Raw genomic sequence first — 17,720 nt, forward strand, 5'->3', positions numbered from 1 at the left:
TGTTAGTGTCAGTGGGGGGGTGCACCTTGCTGCCCTCTTACATCACCAGTGTCGCTGTGACAGGCAGTTAAATGTGTTGCCTTATAAGGTAAAAGCACTAGAAGGGTGGAAAGGAGGAGGGGCAGGAGGAGCCTTTTACTGTGACAATGCTGCCGGGCAACTGGGCCGTCCTGAAACTCCTGTTAGGCCACATTTTCACGCACACACACACATGCGCACACACAGAGTTGCATTATCTTATCTCTCTCAAGTGACACATTCATTTCATATTTGCATTGTTTTGTCTTTTGTGGATTTTCATTGTCTCTCACTAAGGTGTGTGTGTGTGTGTGTGTGTGTGTGTGTGTGTGCATGGATGTTATGTTATTTTCATAGTCTTTGTGTGAGATCAGTAGCACATGAGCAGCAAACTCCCGTATTGGTGGGAGCGCCAAGAATGAAGATTTGTGGCTGCTGAAATGCCATGCTTCTCATACCACACACACTTGCAGCCTGTTTTATTTGTTCACGCTCACTGAAAAAATATGCCCTCTTTTTCCATTCTTTTCTCCTTACTCTTTCTTCGTCCCCTCCCTTTCCTACCAGTTTGTTCAAAATGTCAGCACTAGGGCTTCCCAAGGGGTGTCAACCTGCTGTGACCTTGGCTTTACACCGTAATTATCAGCTGTGTGTAAGATTGGTGCTGGCAGAGAGGTAGATAGAGCGATGGTGCCAGCTAAGCATGTTTTGACTTGTCTCTGGTGTGTAGACAAGTATTAAAGATTAAAATAAACCAAACTGAGTATGTTGTGTGGTGTTCGCTGAGTTTAGCACTTACTCATTCTATCTATAGTAGTGTTTAGTCACACAAAGGCAGCCCTTTACATACTCGATCCAGAAAAATGCCTCTGTGTGCCTGCAGAGGTGTGGATGAGAAAAGAATAGTTAAAGCATAAATATAAGTTAAATTATTGTTTTTACAGTAGAAGGTTTCATTTTTGATCCATCCTCTAGATGAATAAAAAAAAAAAAAAAAAAAACACAAGTTGCCCACTTCTCCTATACTTACACAATTACTTCTCTTTTCTGACCAATAACTTCTTGTTATAGGGTTGAGCTGGTTTCAGTTTTTCTCACGATTACAAGTAAAAACCATTAGTCACTATTAGCATTAGTTGGCTAAACAAAGGTGTAGTTGAACACACTATAAACTGATGATAAAAATATATTTTTTATAGTTGTGTATTGCAAACAATTGGACAAAAACAATTGAACAACAGGATGGGTAAGGTAATTTCACACCAACAAAAATCTAAATGCTCGGTTTATAATGGTAGAGTTAGTTACAAACAAACATAAATTTACCTGGAAAGCAGCCAGTGTGTGAGAATGCTGCAGCAGTTTACATAGAGCTGAGAGGCAATCAGTTATCTGTGGTTGAAATTTAAAAGAAATTTGCATACTGCTCACAATCAGCAAGGTTTCCATTTGCATGTATCAAGAATGTTTTTTTTGTTTTAAGTGGATTGGACAGGAAACATGGGGGAGGTGAGAGAGGGGCTATAAGTTGTAGCAAACGTCCCAGGCCGGACGCGAACCCAGGATGCTGTGACCAGTTGCATGTGCTGAAGGCATTTTTCCTCTTCTGATGTCTGTGAGGACACAGAGAAACTTTTAAAACTGGCTTTCAGTTAGTGTTTTGCATCAAAGCGACAACAATCCCTATTTGAGCCAAAATATCAGATGCAGTTGCTGCATGATATTTTTACTGAAGTGTCCACAAAGATATAGAGCTATTAAAAGAAACAGCAATATGCCTAGTAAATGTAGTCCATTCAGTTTTGTGTGTGTGTGTGTGCACTGTGTTTCAAGCCAGGCCACAGATAATAATGATGGCAGTGATATTAGTTTGGAAACTGAATGAAAGCACAGACCGACTGTGACTGAGCCACTCCTGTCTGAAATGGTACTGATAAATGGCAAATGCTGTTACATGAGCAAGCAGGTAGTTTTCGCTGAATGTTTGACAATGTCATCATTCATCATCGGTCATAATAGCGAGAATACTATGGTTCAGTCACTAGTTTCTCACAAATTTATAATTACGTGCACTCAGGCACACCCATCATTAAGTCCATGCACACACATGCAGAGTAAATCAATGACACATGACAATGACTTACAATTCCAAATATATGATTCTTACATAATAACAGGCAATAGAAACAACTTAAAAATATATATATTTTTGAAGCTCCTACCCTTAATAACCCGATGTGGAGAAGAATTTTTTAAATTAGTCTTAAGGCCAGCATTGTCCGTAATTGGCAAGAATTGAATAAAATTTTAGTTGACTTTAATTAATTTTAGCAGATATGGGTTTCTTAGAGCCGGCCTCCTTCATAGTTTTGTATTTATTTATTTTTAAGTTACTTACTTTCTAATGAATTTTAAACTTTATACAGACATGGTGACTGGTGTGTTTCCATATTCTGTACATATAGCATACATGTGTCTTAAGTTTGAGGACCTTTTACCTGCTGAAAATGTCAACACGAGACCATTAGTCAGTTTGGCACAAAGACAGCAGTATGCTTTCTAACAAAGCCAGGTTTGATTTAGTAATTCCGCTTCCTCCTGCCCCAACTGATGAACAACAGAAGTGCAGAACTGTTGGAGCTCTGGAAAGATTCAGCCGCCAGTTTTAATAAAAGGGCGAAACAAACAGCTGACGTGTCGCCCTGCCAGCTGCCATCAGGCCTGCCAAACCCCCGACTGAACCCCAGTTTGCTGCAACGAATGGTGTAAAGTTAGCTTTATGTAATTTACTCCACAGTGTTTTGTTCTGAGTGCCCGTCTGTCTATTGTACACAGGTGCTGTCGAGTTTCTAGGGGTTACTCACCACCCTGGCTTGTCCTTCAGGCATTTTTTGGTGTAACCAAGCTGGCACTTAAATTTTTGCCTTATCTAGATAAAACACAGAGTCAAACTGTGATGACAGTATTTCATGCCTCTGTGTTAAATTTGAAGGAACTGGAAGTGGATGTTACATTTGGTAACGGTCACTGACATGTTAAAATAGTTTAATAAAAGTAGCAGAGGGGGTGTTTTGTGTAAATGAATGGCAGTGTGCGTCAGTTTTTTTCCCCCTCAGGCCTGTAAGAGCCTTTCCAGACTCACATGTTGGTTGTGAAATGACGGTCCAGTTGAGTCATTCAGTTTGTGGGCGTTTTTTTTTTTTTTTTTTAAGGCCCTTGATTGATTGTAAAATGTTGTCAGTCATTGCAACACCTGTACTTGTTATCACTATCACACCTATTCTATTCCACGGGTTTGTGTGCCTGAGGTGTGGCTTCCAGAAGTCACACTGTTCAGTAAGGGGATGTAATAATAGATTTTTGTGGCAACATCTTTATCATTTATGGCATTTGATTATTTCACTTACAATGATCCAAGTTGATGAGGTAGAGATTATAATAATCATCATTTGTTTGTGTTGTTGGGCCTCTGGCCGGTGATACTATGCTGTGATGACTTTTAATTTATTTAGTTTTAAATAACCAGGCATCAGCATTTAATCCTGCAGTGAGTTGTTTAAACACACCAATAGCAGCATCATTTTCAATTAATTTCAGTGTGTTCTTCATATGATTGGGGGGGAAAAATTCCCATCGTCTTCAAAAAACTTCTGTTTACTACAGTCACAGTATTCATGTGAGGAGACTGAGACTATTTTGTTCAATGGACAAAAATGCATTTTGAAGACATCGCCCTGAGCTCTGAGACATTGTGTTGGGTGTATTTCACAATTTCTTGAAATGATTTACTATATAAACAGATTAATCCATAAAGTTAAACTTACTGACTTAAACTCTTCAATTTTTACAGTTTTACTTCATTGTTTCTGTGTGATAACCTGGTGGCTGTAACAATCGACAATCCCAGTTGGATGTGAGAGTTGTTGTTGCTTATGTGAAGCATGAACATAGATGAACAAAAAAGGCATTGAATATTTCTGCTGTGGTTTTGGCCCATGAAAATAAACTGGCAGTGGGAAAGTAGAGTAAACCTGCTGATTAACCAGATAAACAGGAGATTTTTGTTCAAGGCAGCCTAGTCACCTCTCATCTCAGGAGCAATTCTGCCGTTAGCGACACCTTCTTTCGGCTGACCTCACTCAGCTTTCTACATGAGTCAACTCAGTTATTTGAATTAACAAAGCGTGGCAGGCCCTGACAAACTTCCTGTGCATTTTCCTTGGTGAGCACGTTGTTATTGTAATGTCTCACTGGACGGACGGGCTTCACCACTTGCTCAGGGGTTAATGTTTCACATCTTGTACAGTTGACCTCATAAACTGCATTCCTGAAGAACTAGCAAGGACATCCTCTGCCCCCGCTGTTTCCTGTACTGTGGCTCCAAAGACATTGAGTGGATTCATTGGCTGCTGATTGGCTGAGGAGAAAAAGAAGTGATGGCGGGATACGTGAGAAACTGGGGGAAATGCCCAGCAATGCCAGCTCCCTTATCTGAGGAATTTAATTATGTAATTCATCTTCACCTCACTGCTTCTTTCAGCCAGTTTTCTTTTTCCTTTATAGCTGCGTTAAGTATTTTGCCTCCCAATAAATGTGGCATGACAGGCTGCCGATATATCTGTGTGGGAAAATATTCCAATTCTACAAGAATGGTGCCTCGGTTAATTCCTTCATGTCAGCTGCAGTATGTAAATTAGGAAGTGAAGTGGCCTAGTAGCTCAAGCTATAGGCAAGGATACAGATGTCTGCAGGATCAAATCCCATCCTACCCACCAGGTGTGTCCTTGATAGAGACACTCAGCAGTAGCTCCCTGGGACCCCCCTTTGGTGACCCACTGTTCCCCTCACGGGTGGGGGGAATAATGCAGAGACTAACTGAATTTAATTGTAAAAATGTGAAATTTTTGTGCTCAATAATGACCAATAAAATGATTCCAAAAGAAACCCCATAAAACGGTGTAAAATCATGGGGAGTTCTAGATCTAACGGCCTCCAGTCCTTACTCCAAGATGTGATCATCTTGTCTTTTCAGTCTTGGCTTCCCATTCAATGCAGTAAACTTGGTAGTTTATGTGAACCACTCGAAGGCCCTTGAATGAGTTTCTCAGAGGTCGTGCATTGCCAAACAATGTCAGACACTTACGAAACAGATATTTCATGAGGCGATTTCTGTTTCTTGACTACATGAGAACCCCCAATGATCATCTGAGGAGACAGAAAGTGAAGATCTTTTAGAGAGGGAGTCAGCGGGAGGAAGAACATACTTGGCATTCCTGACATCTCTGTCGTGTTCGGCTGGGTGGACACAGACTCTGCTGCCTTTCCTTGTCTTTTATTCTTTCTCTTCTCACAGTTACCTTAACCTGTCTTTCTGTCTCTGCTTATGCAGACTTGGCACAAAACAAAATTCAGGAGAAATATTTGGTTTGTTTCATTGAACTGAAGTGGATGGAATAGTTGGCATAAGAGAAGATAACGAGTGCCAAAGAGAGAGAAAAATAATAATAAAAAAATCCACAATACAAGTTGTGAAATAATATGATAATAAACTCAAGTTGGTGCAAACTGCAATTTGAACTTCACAGCAACTTGAAACAAACTGCTAATTTTCTCATCATCAATCGTGTACATGACTCATTGCTGCACCTAATCTTTCTGGGCGCTTTAAAAAAAAAACATCATAGTAAGAATATTGTCTCACAAGAGGCCCATTTATTGATATTTCCGCATCCTGTTCCCAAGGGCTGATTTCAGCCTCCCTAAAGATCTCTGTTTAGTAAGTTTGAAAATTGAGCATGAATTCAAAGCCAATGAGGTCAGTAAATTGGAACTTGGTTTACCACAGGCCATATGTGCTTGTTTGACTATTCTGGATCCCTGCACTGAGCTGTCACAACAGCATTACCACCAGTAACACAAACCCATTTTATCAATAACCAGAACAACTCTGTGCAACTGACTTCAACTACCTTCCTTATCTCATGTGAACTTGGAAGAAGTCTTATCTCAAGAGCTAAATGGTCTGTAAAGTTTTTTTTTTAGTGCTACTGGATTTACTACAGTTATAAACAGGACTTTGTTCCTCTGTACAACATATTAAGGCTGGAGATATACTTGTCTACACGTAGGTAAAAAAAAAAAAAAAAATCATCAGTATCAGTGTTCAGACTTGCATGTTTGAAGGATTTAAAAAGTGGAATAGGAGGCAGACTCAGCATCATTGGCTGAAAAAGGAATCTCTTTCTTATAAACTTCTGTTTGTACACAAAGCAGAATACATGGCTGCACATGAAGACATTACACTACCGTGGGAGAAACCTTTGTCATGTCTAAGCATAGCATTAGTTTCTGATGACCGGCACAGCCATAAATCCAAATCAACCCAGGGTTTGAAAGGTTGCAAGTGTATCCCCAGCCTTCGTGGCTGTATTTGGGGTTATACTGTAGGAAAATTTGAATTTTTAGGATTTTAAACAAAATTATTTATTTTTATCACTCTGTGATCTTTGTTCTCATGGACTCCTTCAGTTTATTGCCTAACAACCTGCTATGCTGATTACCTTTTAAAAAAGAGGCTTTTTAGAAACACAGTGATCATAAGAGGATCAATATCCTTTAGCTCTTGTGTCCAGAGGTGTGGGTGGGTGTGTGTGTGTGGGTGTGTGTGTGAGACATACATGTGGTAATTTGGTATATTAAACAATTAGCCAAACATGATAAATTTGAAGGCAGCAGTGTCTTACTGTCGTACTTTGCCCAACCTTAAACACATTTCTAACTGCTGATATTTGGAAAATTCCTTCCACAGCTTGAATATTTCAGAAGAAGTATTTCGTGAGGCACTAAACTTTCTTAGCACCCCATTGTGGAAAAATGTGACCGTCAAAATCCTAAAATGTAGATGCAGTATATTAGTAGAAGAATGCAGCGTTTTTTGTGGTGGGCAATGTCAAAATGCAATTGTGCAACTCTGGAACTGTGTGATATGAAGTGAAGCAATGAGCCACAAAGTCACCAGCAGTTTTATTGACACACAGCAGGGTGACATGGCTTTATATAATGTTGAAATACGCAAACTCAGTGGGTCAGAGGCCATAAAATGGGTTCACAGTGTGTTTTTGTTTTTTTTTTGTTTGTTCCTTTTGGGATTGATATGGGAGTGGCCTGTTATTTGATTTGCATGTCAAGTGACTTCATGGCTGTGGTTGGATTCCCTGCAAATAAAATGTACACTTTTATTTTCTTAACAAGCCCTATTATAACTAAAGCATGTTTCACAATGAGAAACCAGTAGAAACTTTAGCACATAGTTAAATGTGGACTGTGTTGACATCGGCAAAAAGTTTTGGGTTTGATTTAAAAACACAAAGTATACTTTGTTGAGACCCTATATTGGGTATAAAAATCCCAATTCTTCAAGTACAAACTTAAATTATCTGTTATGTTTCCTGTATAACATGATCAATTGTGTATAAAAATACTCTTCTTTTGTTAGAAGAACCTTGTTGATCCTGAAATAGAGGATCAGGAGGTGCATACAGTGGTCTCTGTCAGGGGCAGTGCAATCCGACCCTGGGCTGGTCTTTTCGAGCAACAAAGACAGGAAGAGGCATAAATAAATGAACAAACGACCACATCGCTTGATACTTTACCCCTTTCCCTCCCTTTCTCCTCCCTGCTTCCTTATTTCCTCTCTTTCTCCCTTCCTTTTATGTCTCTTCTTGTAAAACAGTAGCAAATGAGTAAAGGCCACCAGAATTGTGATTGTTAAGTTTGTCTGCATTTGCAGGTAACTGATAAGACTGAAGTCATAGTTCATGAGGGGAAATGTTTCTGGTAAAAATGACAAATGAGCTTTAAATATTATCTGCTGTGGCAAAATAATATTTTTTTTCCAAGCTTAAGACTTCTGGTTTAAATCCAAATGGGTATAGGAAGCATGTGATTACTCACACAATTGACGGTCATGCTCTGGTCCACTCTGCTTCCACACTTGTCTCCTCATCCTCCTTTCCTTTAACTCTTCTCATAGTTAGCCTTGAGTAGTGAATAACAGTTGAGATGATGCCACGTGTGGGATATCATCTCTTCTTTCTCTTTCCTACCTTTTGTCACTCTCTTGCTCTTTCTTCCTCCTCCTCTCTGCTTCCCCTCCTCCCCTCATTCCCCCCTGTGCTTCCTCTCTCTTCCCCTCCTGTCGTCCTCCCCTTAATCCTCCCTTTCCTTTGTTTCTGTTAGTTGCTGCTAAATTAAGGCTCCTCGTGTGTGTGTGTGTGTGTGTGTGTGTAGCCTATGAAGCTTGTTGAAAACAGTCTGCATTAAGCTGTTGACTCACATAATGGCATATCTGAAGAGTATTAGGCCAGCCAACAAGTACACAGCAATTACATGTTTGTCAGCTCCCTCTGGGAGGTGTGTGTGTGTGTGTGTGTGTGCTATGGTGAAAGATTGTCCCCACATTATAACTCCTTTACTGACTACCTGTCAGCACATGAAGCAAGAGGGAGGCTCCCTCAGTCTGTGTTTGTGCACACATGTTAATGATTACCTGTCCAGACTTGAGAAAATAATGAGACCAGAAGAAACTCAACAGCAGGCAGAAGATTTCTTCTCCTCTTTCTCATCCATTCTGTCTTTGCTGTCTTCATTAATAATTAGCAGGACTCTGGTGACCACTAGTATTTTGGATGTGGACACCTTGGCCAGCTCTTCTTGTCTCTGTAGATCCGCTGCATTTGGCTTTACCACTGAATCCACTTAATCTTTATCATTCATCATTTCAAAGTCAGACATGCTGCCAATTGTGTGTGTTTTGAATGTTAGAACAGCCTTGGGAAATTGTTCTTCTAAAAACAGCTGCTCACTCATTTAAGTCAAGGCGGGTTCTTCCTTCTCTGTTTTCCAGTCACCACACACATGCACTGATGTACCGTGCATCCTCCTCAGTCCCACACTGGCCCCTGGGGGACGGTGTCATATTCCTGCACAGTAGGCTTCACATCCAGTTACAGTACTGTTGTTTGAACTGGGGGCGAACGGCAGAGACCAGTGAAGTCTAGAACAGATATTTTCTGTGTGTGTGTTTTCATTGTTCTATATTGTTTGAGTTTGTTTGTAAAAAGATGTGGTAATGTTTAACAAAGTTAGGTAAACAACTTGCAGTCATGATTTTAAAATGTTTTTTTTTATGCCAGTAAAAATGGCTTATGTAGCAGCATGATTGAGTTGTTGCTCCTAGTATTTGTGCCCAAACTAATTGTTCGTTGCATATTCTGTGTAGACATTCAAGTACTGTATGTGTACGTGGTTAGCATAGGAAAATGCATTCAGACCGCGCTTGTGCTTTGTATGATAAGACACAAACACCAAAAAGTCTGTTGCGACACTTAAAGCAAGTGTGTGTGAAAACAACCAGCCGTGCTACTGCGTCGCATGCCTCAGCTCTTTAATTGCTGAGTGTCTAAGAATAGGAGACCTTGTGTCAAGCCAGACCAGACCAGACTAGTTACTGAGCTTTATTCATGGGGCCAAGGAAGCATGGTTTTTGCCCAACTAAGTCTGGAACAGTCTGTCCAGTTTAGTAGGGCTCTGTCCAAGTTCCTTGAGGTTGCATGTCCTGCCACGAGGTCCACATATAGCTCTTCTAACTAGCAGTACAACTCTGGTCTTTGGTGCAACAACTTGTTATCTGTTGTTGTACTTTTATTTTTTTTAATTCGGTGACACCATGTTGTGCTACACGCATCATTCACATTAATACAGGTCAGCACATCCAATTTAATCTTTCTGCTCCACCAGTGAAGCAGCAGGGATTTAGTTGTTAATATGCCTTTGATCAAGGAACCTACATTTCCTGAGTCACTTCCTAACATTCGCAAGTCATTATGGTTCTTCTTTCCCATTTCCTCTTTTCTGTCTTTTGATATCCATACCACAGTCTTGCAGGGTTTGCGGAATTAGTTTTGCAGCAGAAGTTCAGTGGAGCGAAAAAACACTGCTGCCTAATTAATTCAAACAGAACAGTCCAGGTGCAAATTGTCAATTAGAAGTTTTCACAAAAAATGACAAAAGCTGTCATGTTTTATATTCCCAGCCTTAACGGTGAGATATCAAAATGTTTCATTTTCATTTAATTCAAACCCAGCACTGCCACCAATACCTGTCTTTTTTTGTTTAACCTGAGCTTACCTCAACACATGTCTCTGCCTGCCTATTTCGATGCCTGTTTTACTTGGGGGCTGCTGCTGCAGAAGAGCAGGACAAGTGAAAGTGTAACTGACATCTACACTGTGTTTTCGCAGCTTGTGCATAGGCTGTGTGTGTGTGTGTGTGTGTGTTTGTGTGTGGCGGTAGGTGGGTGGACCTTGGCTGTGAAAGCCCGAGATGTGCTGAGAATACACGATTCACATATGAAAGGCTTAAATAAGATGTACGCTTTAAAAGTGTGAGACCTTTTTGACTGTCTTTGAGAAGTATGTAACAGTTCAGCCAGCTTGTGTGTGTGTCAGCCACACAGAAGAGGCGACCTAGAAAGAAATGTTCAGATGCTAAAGAAACGGGACTGTCAGTGTGAGATCAAGAGGTTGTGTAATGTAGAAACGTACATACTTTTGACATCATGCAGGGAATGCAGGGCAGTTGAGCATCAACAGTGTGTTCAGTGTAGTTTCTTTTGGCACCTGGAGAGAAAAAACTCTTGCCTTTACATACCATTAGCATGCGTATGTACTGAGAAATTTGCCCATCCATTGAGAAATTGGGTGTGGGAATAATTGGTGCGTGTGTGTGTTTGATGTACTTTAAAAAAAACGTGCAAAGTGTGTGTGTGACAGAAATTGTATTAGCATAGAAAACATCAGTTTACAGTGTTTGTGTGTTGTTTGAGTGACTGTGTATTTGTCCCCGTTACTGATTGAATATAGAGTTCAAAACTGCTGCTCTGGTCCCCTCTTCAACCAGTGATATCGATCGGAACCTTGACCTTTGACCCTGTGGGCTCAGTTGGAGATGAGACTTGAAAGACTGTTGTGGTTACACTGCTGCCTCTGGTGCTGGGGTGGGTGTGTCTTAGAAAACAGAGGTCAAACGCAGACCCCAATAGACCCCATTAGACTTAAATTCTTCTCCCCATTCAGGCATCACTAAAGCATTGAGGAGAGAATAGTTGGCCAACTTAACAGTGTCCAGACACACGCAGTTTCTTCAGGACGCAAACATCAAACTAAGATTTCCAAACCCCAAGGTTTTAAACCCCAATTCCACAACTTGTTTCCTGCTTTTCAAACATGCTGTGTAGCACCATAATTCAACATAGAGCTTGATATTTAGTGAGCAATTGCAATTACATTGCAAGAATAATGGGTAACAGAGTCATTTTTAAAATGCTCAAGTGGAGACTACTGAAATATAAATAGATAATGGATTATTATTTTTTCCACTTAATCTAATAATGCTGTTATGTTAAATTCAATCTGTGACCTACTTTCTGCAGAGCCAGTCTTTTCATCCTGTAATACAAACTGATGCTGCAACAGAGAAATCTTGTCTCTGCAAAATTGGACAATGGCAGCTATTGGTTTAGATAAAACATGGCTGTTTAGTTTAGACATCTGTGCTCAAAAAGCTAAACTTCCATCAGGTTGGTACACATCCTAATTTATTTTTTATCTATCGAAGCCTTTAAAGGCCTTTTTAAAGCCAATGTGTTAAATGACCAAAAGCAGATCAAAAATGTATCAACATAATTGGGCTTAAAGGCCAAAAGTTGAAAGGCCTGAGATCAGATTAAGGTCCAGCTTTAGCTGCAATACCGTAACTCCCTGTAGCTATAACAAGTTATGCAATTGATACAAGATAGGATTACAAGCCACACGGTCCTCAGCTTGTTGTGTGTCCTCAGCTCCGGTCAGAAATCCTCTCATGTGAACCATCTGATCTGATTTGTGCAACCGACACATGGACAGGTTTAACAGGCTTCAATGGCGTTCATCCTGTTTGGTGGCTCCCTCCAGCAATCAGGGTCAGTTCACATGTAATTTCATCAGTTCGCCAAGTAGATGGGCTGTTTCAGGATAAAACATTGTACTGTACACATGGAGATATTTAAATAAGCCTTTGAAACAGTCATTTGAAAACCACATGAGGTCAGAACTAAAGGGTTAAAATGTGAAGATTCAAATTTAAAACGATGCCTGTTTACTGAAAACAAAAGTTTTGCACAAGGCAAATAAAAATAGATCTACAATGCTTGTCAGCTAATTGGGACGTAAAGTCAAAGGTGATTAGATGTTGTCTATTTGCCTGATTTTACTCACTCAGGTATTTATATAAAGGACAAGAAATGCTGCAAATGCTCCAACGTCCCGTCCTGTGTGTGTGTGTGTGTCTCAGTATCAACCACACAGTGGCACCACACCTTGTTTTAGATGATTGACATAAGGCAGACATACTTAATTTGTCTAATACAAAAAGCTAATTGGACAGAAGTCAACAGACCAGATTTTTTTTTAATCTCCTCTCTTGGCTTGGCGGCGTACAAGGCCAGTTAAAGAAAAGTTGACGTGTTGAGTGCCTAACGGTGTGAAGGTCTTTCCTTGGAGGGAGAGGATGAAAGGCCATTAGCTGTAAAGTCTGTAACATGTTGTCGCTCAGAGCGTGAAGTTCTCAGGCTTTTTGCAAGTCCCAACCTGTTGTTTGTATTTAACACTCCTCTCCTTGTCACCAATCCCAGCAGCAGCAGAAACCCTGTTGGAACCTGGCCGGCTTACTGCTGCTCTCTAATACAGTTCACATTCCTAACCTTGCTTCTTGAAGCCAAAGCAGTTCCCACCATACAGAAACCCTCTTGGTTTCCCACTTTGCTGGCTGCACATTCAGATGTTTTTTTTTCTAAATAAATGTGTTGTTGACGTGTTAGATTGTATCCTTTCAATGCAGTGATGAGGTAGCAGTTTACCACATGCAGGGATCAGCATTGGAGTTAGTGTGATGGTGATGGATGCAGCCTCGTTGTCTGCACTGTCCTAAACTGAGCTGAAACTTCCTGTCATTGCAGTGCCACTTCCTGCTGCATTGTCCTTAAACATGTGTATATGAGGCAGAGGGGGGGCATTGCCTTCCTGCAGCTGCCCCCACAAACTTTGTCTGTTTATGTGAAATGTATCTCCCCCTCCTCTCTGTCCTCAGTATTTCCGTGTCCACTCTCAGGGTTGGTATCGGGCAGTCGGGGGGGAGGGTCATACAGAGAAGGCCAAAGGAGAGTTCGGGGTGCTGAAGGGTGCTATTATCCATGAGGCTCAATCGGTGCTTTGTGCCAGTGGCCACAGTGGGATGGTGGGGAGTGGGGCAGGGCAGTGAGCAGCACTCACTCATAATGTTTTTATACACAGTGCAGGAGGGGTTGGGAGGGGAGGGGGATAGAATGCATTAAAACAAACACCTAAATGAATGCAACAAGCAGTTATGTTTTATTATCAATTGATCTCCTTTGACAGCTTGCCTATTCTTTTTAATTGCTATTAATAAAAATTCTTGTTTTGGTGTAACAGTAAACTTTAACTTATTGTCGAGATGTACAACTAAGAGATTCTGCAAACTAATGCAAGAAGCTGGAGCTGCTGATATTGTTTGTTTTTGTCTGTCAAGTACAAGGAAAAATTGTTGCAGCGCTACAGTCTTGTACCAAGTCAGCTTTAGCTTCTTGTCATTTTGTCATCATTGTGTTCCTGGCATAATTTGTGATGGCAGCTTCAGAGTGTGTGCATACCAAACTTTGAGCACGTGTTTTGGTCACTTTGGCGTTTTCAATCTTACTATGTAACAATTCAGAAATGCAGGTCATAGTTTCTGATGTTTCGATTGATGATGTGCCATAGCTGAGATTTTTGGGGGACATTTTTGGGCTTGTAGAAAATGCTCCAGCATCTCTACGTAGTCCTGTGCCTACCTCTGTCGTACAAGCTCCTTTAAAATAAAATGATTTAAAACACATTTCTGAAGAGTTTTGCCTAACCAGAAGCGTAAAAACATGCATTCCAACCAGTTATTGATGTGTGTGATTAGTGCTAGTGAGTTTCTTTTCCCAGACATCTGTTTGTGATTTGGTCCTCAATTATGATACTTTATTACATGTACCACAGATGTTCACTTTTATTCCTGTCTGGTTGTCAGATAGTACAGGGGAATCTTTGTTAGGTTTTCAGGATAAATGCTAGTGTTTGTTTGGTTGGCTCTCTGGCTTTTTATGCCATTGTTGGTCAGACTCTGGGAGCTTCTAGCATTGCAGATGGGGGTGTGTTTGTGTTTTAGTTGTCAGTAAGACTGAGCCCAAAGATGAGCCTGGAATAATTTACTTTCTGTCAACGGTTGAAGTTTTTTTTAATATATTTTTTTATTTATGTATTTTTTTATTATAAAGAGTGCAAAGAACAATGCCGAGCCAAAATGAGAGCATATGCACTAATAAATCAAACATTTTTTTTGCAACAAAATTAAATGTAGTACAATGTACAGTGTGCTTAGAAAGAGGGTCTTGAGTCCCGAAACGTTTGCATTGTTTTATTTATCATTTGCTTGCCAGCAAATCGCTCTCCTCTCCTTTTCTTTAGCTACTTCCTGTCTTATCAAAGCAACTTACTGACCTCCCTTCCTGTCCATTGAATTTTATTACCTTGTTTTCCTAATTTAGAGTTGTTAAATACCATAAAAGCTGGTAAAAACATTATAATCCATCCTCTGTTTGATCACATTTGTGTCCTGTTTGTGTTCTCTCGTGCAGACTTTCACGGCGTGGTGTAACTCCCATCTGCGGAAAGCTGGTACACAGATTGAAAACATCGAGGAGGACTTCAGGGATGGGCTCAAACTCATGTTGCTGCTGGAGGTCATCTCAGGTAATTAATGTGTATGACCTCGAAGCACTGAAGTCACCAGAAAATTAAGCACTCTGGAAGGGTTTTTAATTAAACTGTAATAGCTATAATAGTGTCTGATTAATGTTTTGAGATGTTTCACACATAAGCCACAGAGGAAACCATCCAGGCCACCACACACCAACACACACTCATCTGTCACTAAGCAGTGGTCTGATTTTCAAAGCTGTCTCTGAGCTGCCAGTCAGAGTGAAAAATAGGTTCAGATGTTACAAATGCACGTACTTTCTTTCAGTAAAGGGTGTGGTTGCTCCCAATTTCCCTCTCCATTATGGATCAGGCATTTAAAAACACATTGAAAACACCCTGCTATGGATAAGTCACTGTGCATAGCAGTGTTCCTCTCGAGGTTTCTTGTGTTTACTTGCAGGTTGTAGAATGGAAACTGTTCCCATTGGCATCACATAATGAGTATGCAGCTTCCTTTTTCACATTCCCTTCAGTTTTTATGCTGTGTGTGATGCTAATATTGCTCCAGTGACCCTGTGAAAACTGCCTTTGTCACTTTAGGAGCTAACATGCTCACATTTTGCATGCCTGTGTGTGTGTGTGTGTGTGTGTGTGTGTGTCTGCAGGTGAACGGTTACCCAAGCCTGAGAGAGGCAAGATGAGGGTCCACAAGATCAACAATGTGAACAAAGCCTTGGACTTCATTGCCAGCAAGGGAGTGAAACTGGTCTCTATTGGAGCTGAGGGTAAGCATGTCTTCATAAACAAAACAGATCCCCCAAACCACACCCCAAAAAAAAACATCTGAAGAAAATAAAATTTAACCTGCAGATTCCCTTTAAAGCAACCAGGAGCACCACTGAGGTTCCCAAACTAAAGTCTCATTCATCCACATCGATTATTCCCCAAGACAAAAACGGCTTTTAAATTTGGTGGCAGGATTAAAAGCTATTCCTAACTGAACTCTGAACATTGATGAATCGCTTTTGTGCCAATAAATATCTAATAAATACAATGCTGAAAAACATATATTAGCAATTTCAATCAGAGCAGCAGACAGTAGGTCTGTTCTTAAACATTGAACACAATGCTAAAATTGCTAAATGCTCATGGTATGTGTTCTCATTCTGTTTTCCCACCTGGTTAGTGACAAACTGCTGGTGACAGGACTTTTCAGCCTTAATGAACATCACTCCACTTGTAACCTATAAGTCCCCTCTGTAGACTTTGTCTGTATTTAGCCAAAGATTCCTGAAGAAGATGAACTGCTGTTCCTCCCCATGTAAACTGAGTGATACTTCAGTTCCAGAAAATCAAGTGAAGTGATACATCTTTAACTTGACGGATGCCATTAGTTTCAGACTTCACATTCTTCCAATTTTTCTTGTATTCACATCGTACAAATGTAGGCCAAAAAACTTTGAAAATAAGGTGTGACAGCTAGGGCTGCCATTTCTGTGTGTCATATACTGTACCACATATTTAACAATTTTATTGAAGATACGCATATGACCACACACAGATTGGGACCAAAAGCGCTTCGTTGGATCTTTTATACTGGGTCCAAGCATGGACATTTAATACTCTCACATTCTCCCTCTCTGCCTGTCCTGCTGATGGAGGACAGCGGTCTAGGCCCAGGAAACTACATCATACTGAGGCTGTGTGTGACAGCTGGAGAGCAGTGACCTTTTTCTTAATCCCAGGACAAACATGACATTCCTGCAGAAGCATTGCTCAAAAAACTACAGTCTGCGGACACACTCGTTTTTTTTTTTCTCTATTCCAGTAAAAGCAGCCAACTAAAGGTCATCTGCTGGAAACTGACAGAGAACTGACTAAAAAAATGAAAATGACACGAGTAGGATGGAGGAATGGTGGCGGTGAGATAAGAATAGAGAGCGTCCTCCCTGTCGGACACCGTTTAAACCTTTTGTGTGTGTGTGTGGTGTCTTTAAGACGTTAACAACAAAGCAAATGACATTACGGACTTCAACCAACTTTTTTTTCGAACAACAAATTTTAAGCAAGTAGAAATCAAACAAAACTAAAAAACTATGAGTCAGAGGTGGTTATTGAATGTGACTAGTGTCAAAAAGAGTGAGTGTGTAACTCTTGTACTGGAAGATGAAGCAGGTGAAAGTGTAACATGTCTGATAGTCTGATCTTATGTTTGAGTTATGAGTGGAATCTGACCCCAACTACATGCCGGCTCACTAACATATCACAGCACTTCAATTACCAGCCTGTTCTACGTGTCTGTATGTTCATTAGTCTGCAAATTATCTGCGGATCGGTGGTGGGAAAACCAAAATAATTTCGTCTTCTTCCTTAATACCCTGAAATCAAACATTTTCACCGTAGTAATAAGCATCAAAGCCGTAAAACAAAAACTAAGCATTATCACTTTGTGTTGAACGGAAAGTAATTTGTCCTTTTTTTTGTACACCTGACTAAACAGTTCTCCACTTTGTCTTGCAAGCCTCAACCAACTGTTTTTTATTTCTACCAAGATTAATTTCTTCGAAGAAAGAAATCATTGTTCAGACATCACACATCAAAAAAAAATCCTGGAGGTTTGGCAGTGGTGGGACATTAAGTGTAGCTGTGTGGGTGTGTTGGCTTTATTAAATAAAAGAGCAGATGTAACATTGTTGAAGCACCAGTGATAGACGAGATTTATAGTCCAGGGTGACTATTAAACAGGAGAATGGCTTCACTTTTGTTGTTACAGAAATTGTCGATGGAAATGCCAAGATGACTCTGGGAATGATCTGGACCATCATCCTCCGCTTTGCTATCCAGGACATCTCTGTAGAAGGT

The 17,720-nt window shown here is 40.4% G+C and overlaps 1 protein-coding gene across 7 annotated transcripts in view; it reads left to right on the forward strand.

The window, feature by feature from the left end:
* actn4 (actinin, alpha 4) overlaps nucleotides 1-17,720 on the forward strand; it is a 47,898-nt gene that overhangs the window by 13,599 nt on the left and 16,579 nt on the right. For all 7 annotated transcript variants that reach the window (XM_067508588.1, XM_067508583.1, XM_067508587.1 and 4 more), the window contains exons 2-4: nucleotides 14,795-14,909; nucleotides 15,524-15,643; nucleotides 17,632-17,718. In XM_067508588.1, the coding sequence (XP_067364689.1) occupies nucleotides 14,795-14,909; nucleotides 15,524-15,643; nucleotides 17,632-17,718 (322 nt within the window). The remainder of the gene's footprint in view (nucleotides 1-14,794; nucleotides 14,910-15,523; nucleotides 15,644-17,631; nucleotides 17,719-17,720) is intronic.

Source organism: Channa argus, chromosome 6 (genome assembly GCF_033026475.1).
Source record: "Channa argus isolate prfri chromosome 6, Channa argus male v1.0, whole genome shotgun sequence".
Lineage (NCBI taxonomy): Eukaryota > Metazoa > Chordata > Actinopteri > Anabantiformes > Channidae > Channa > Channa argus.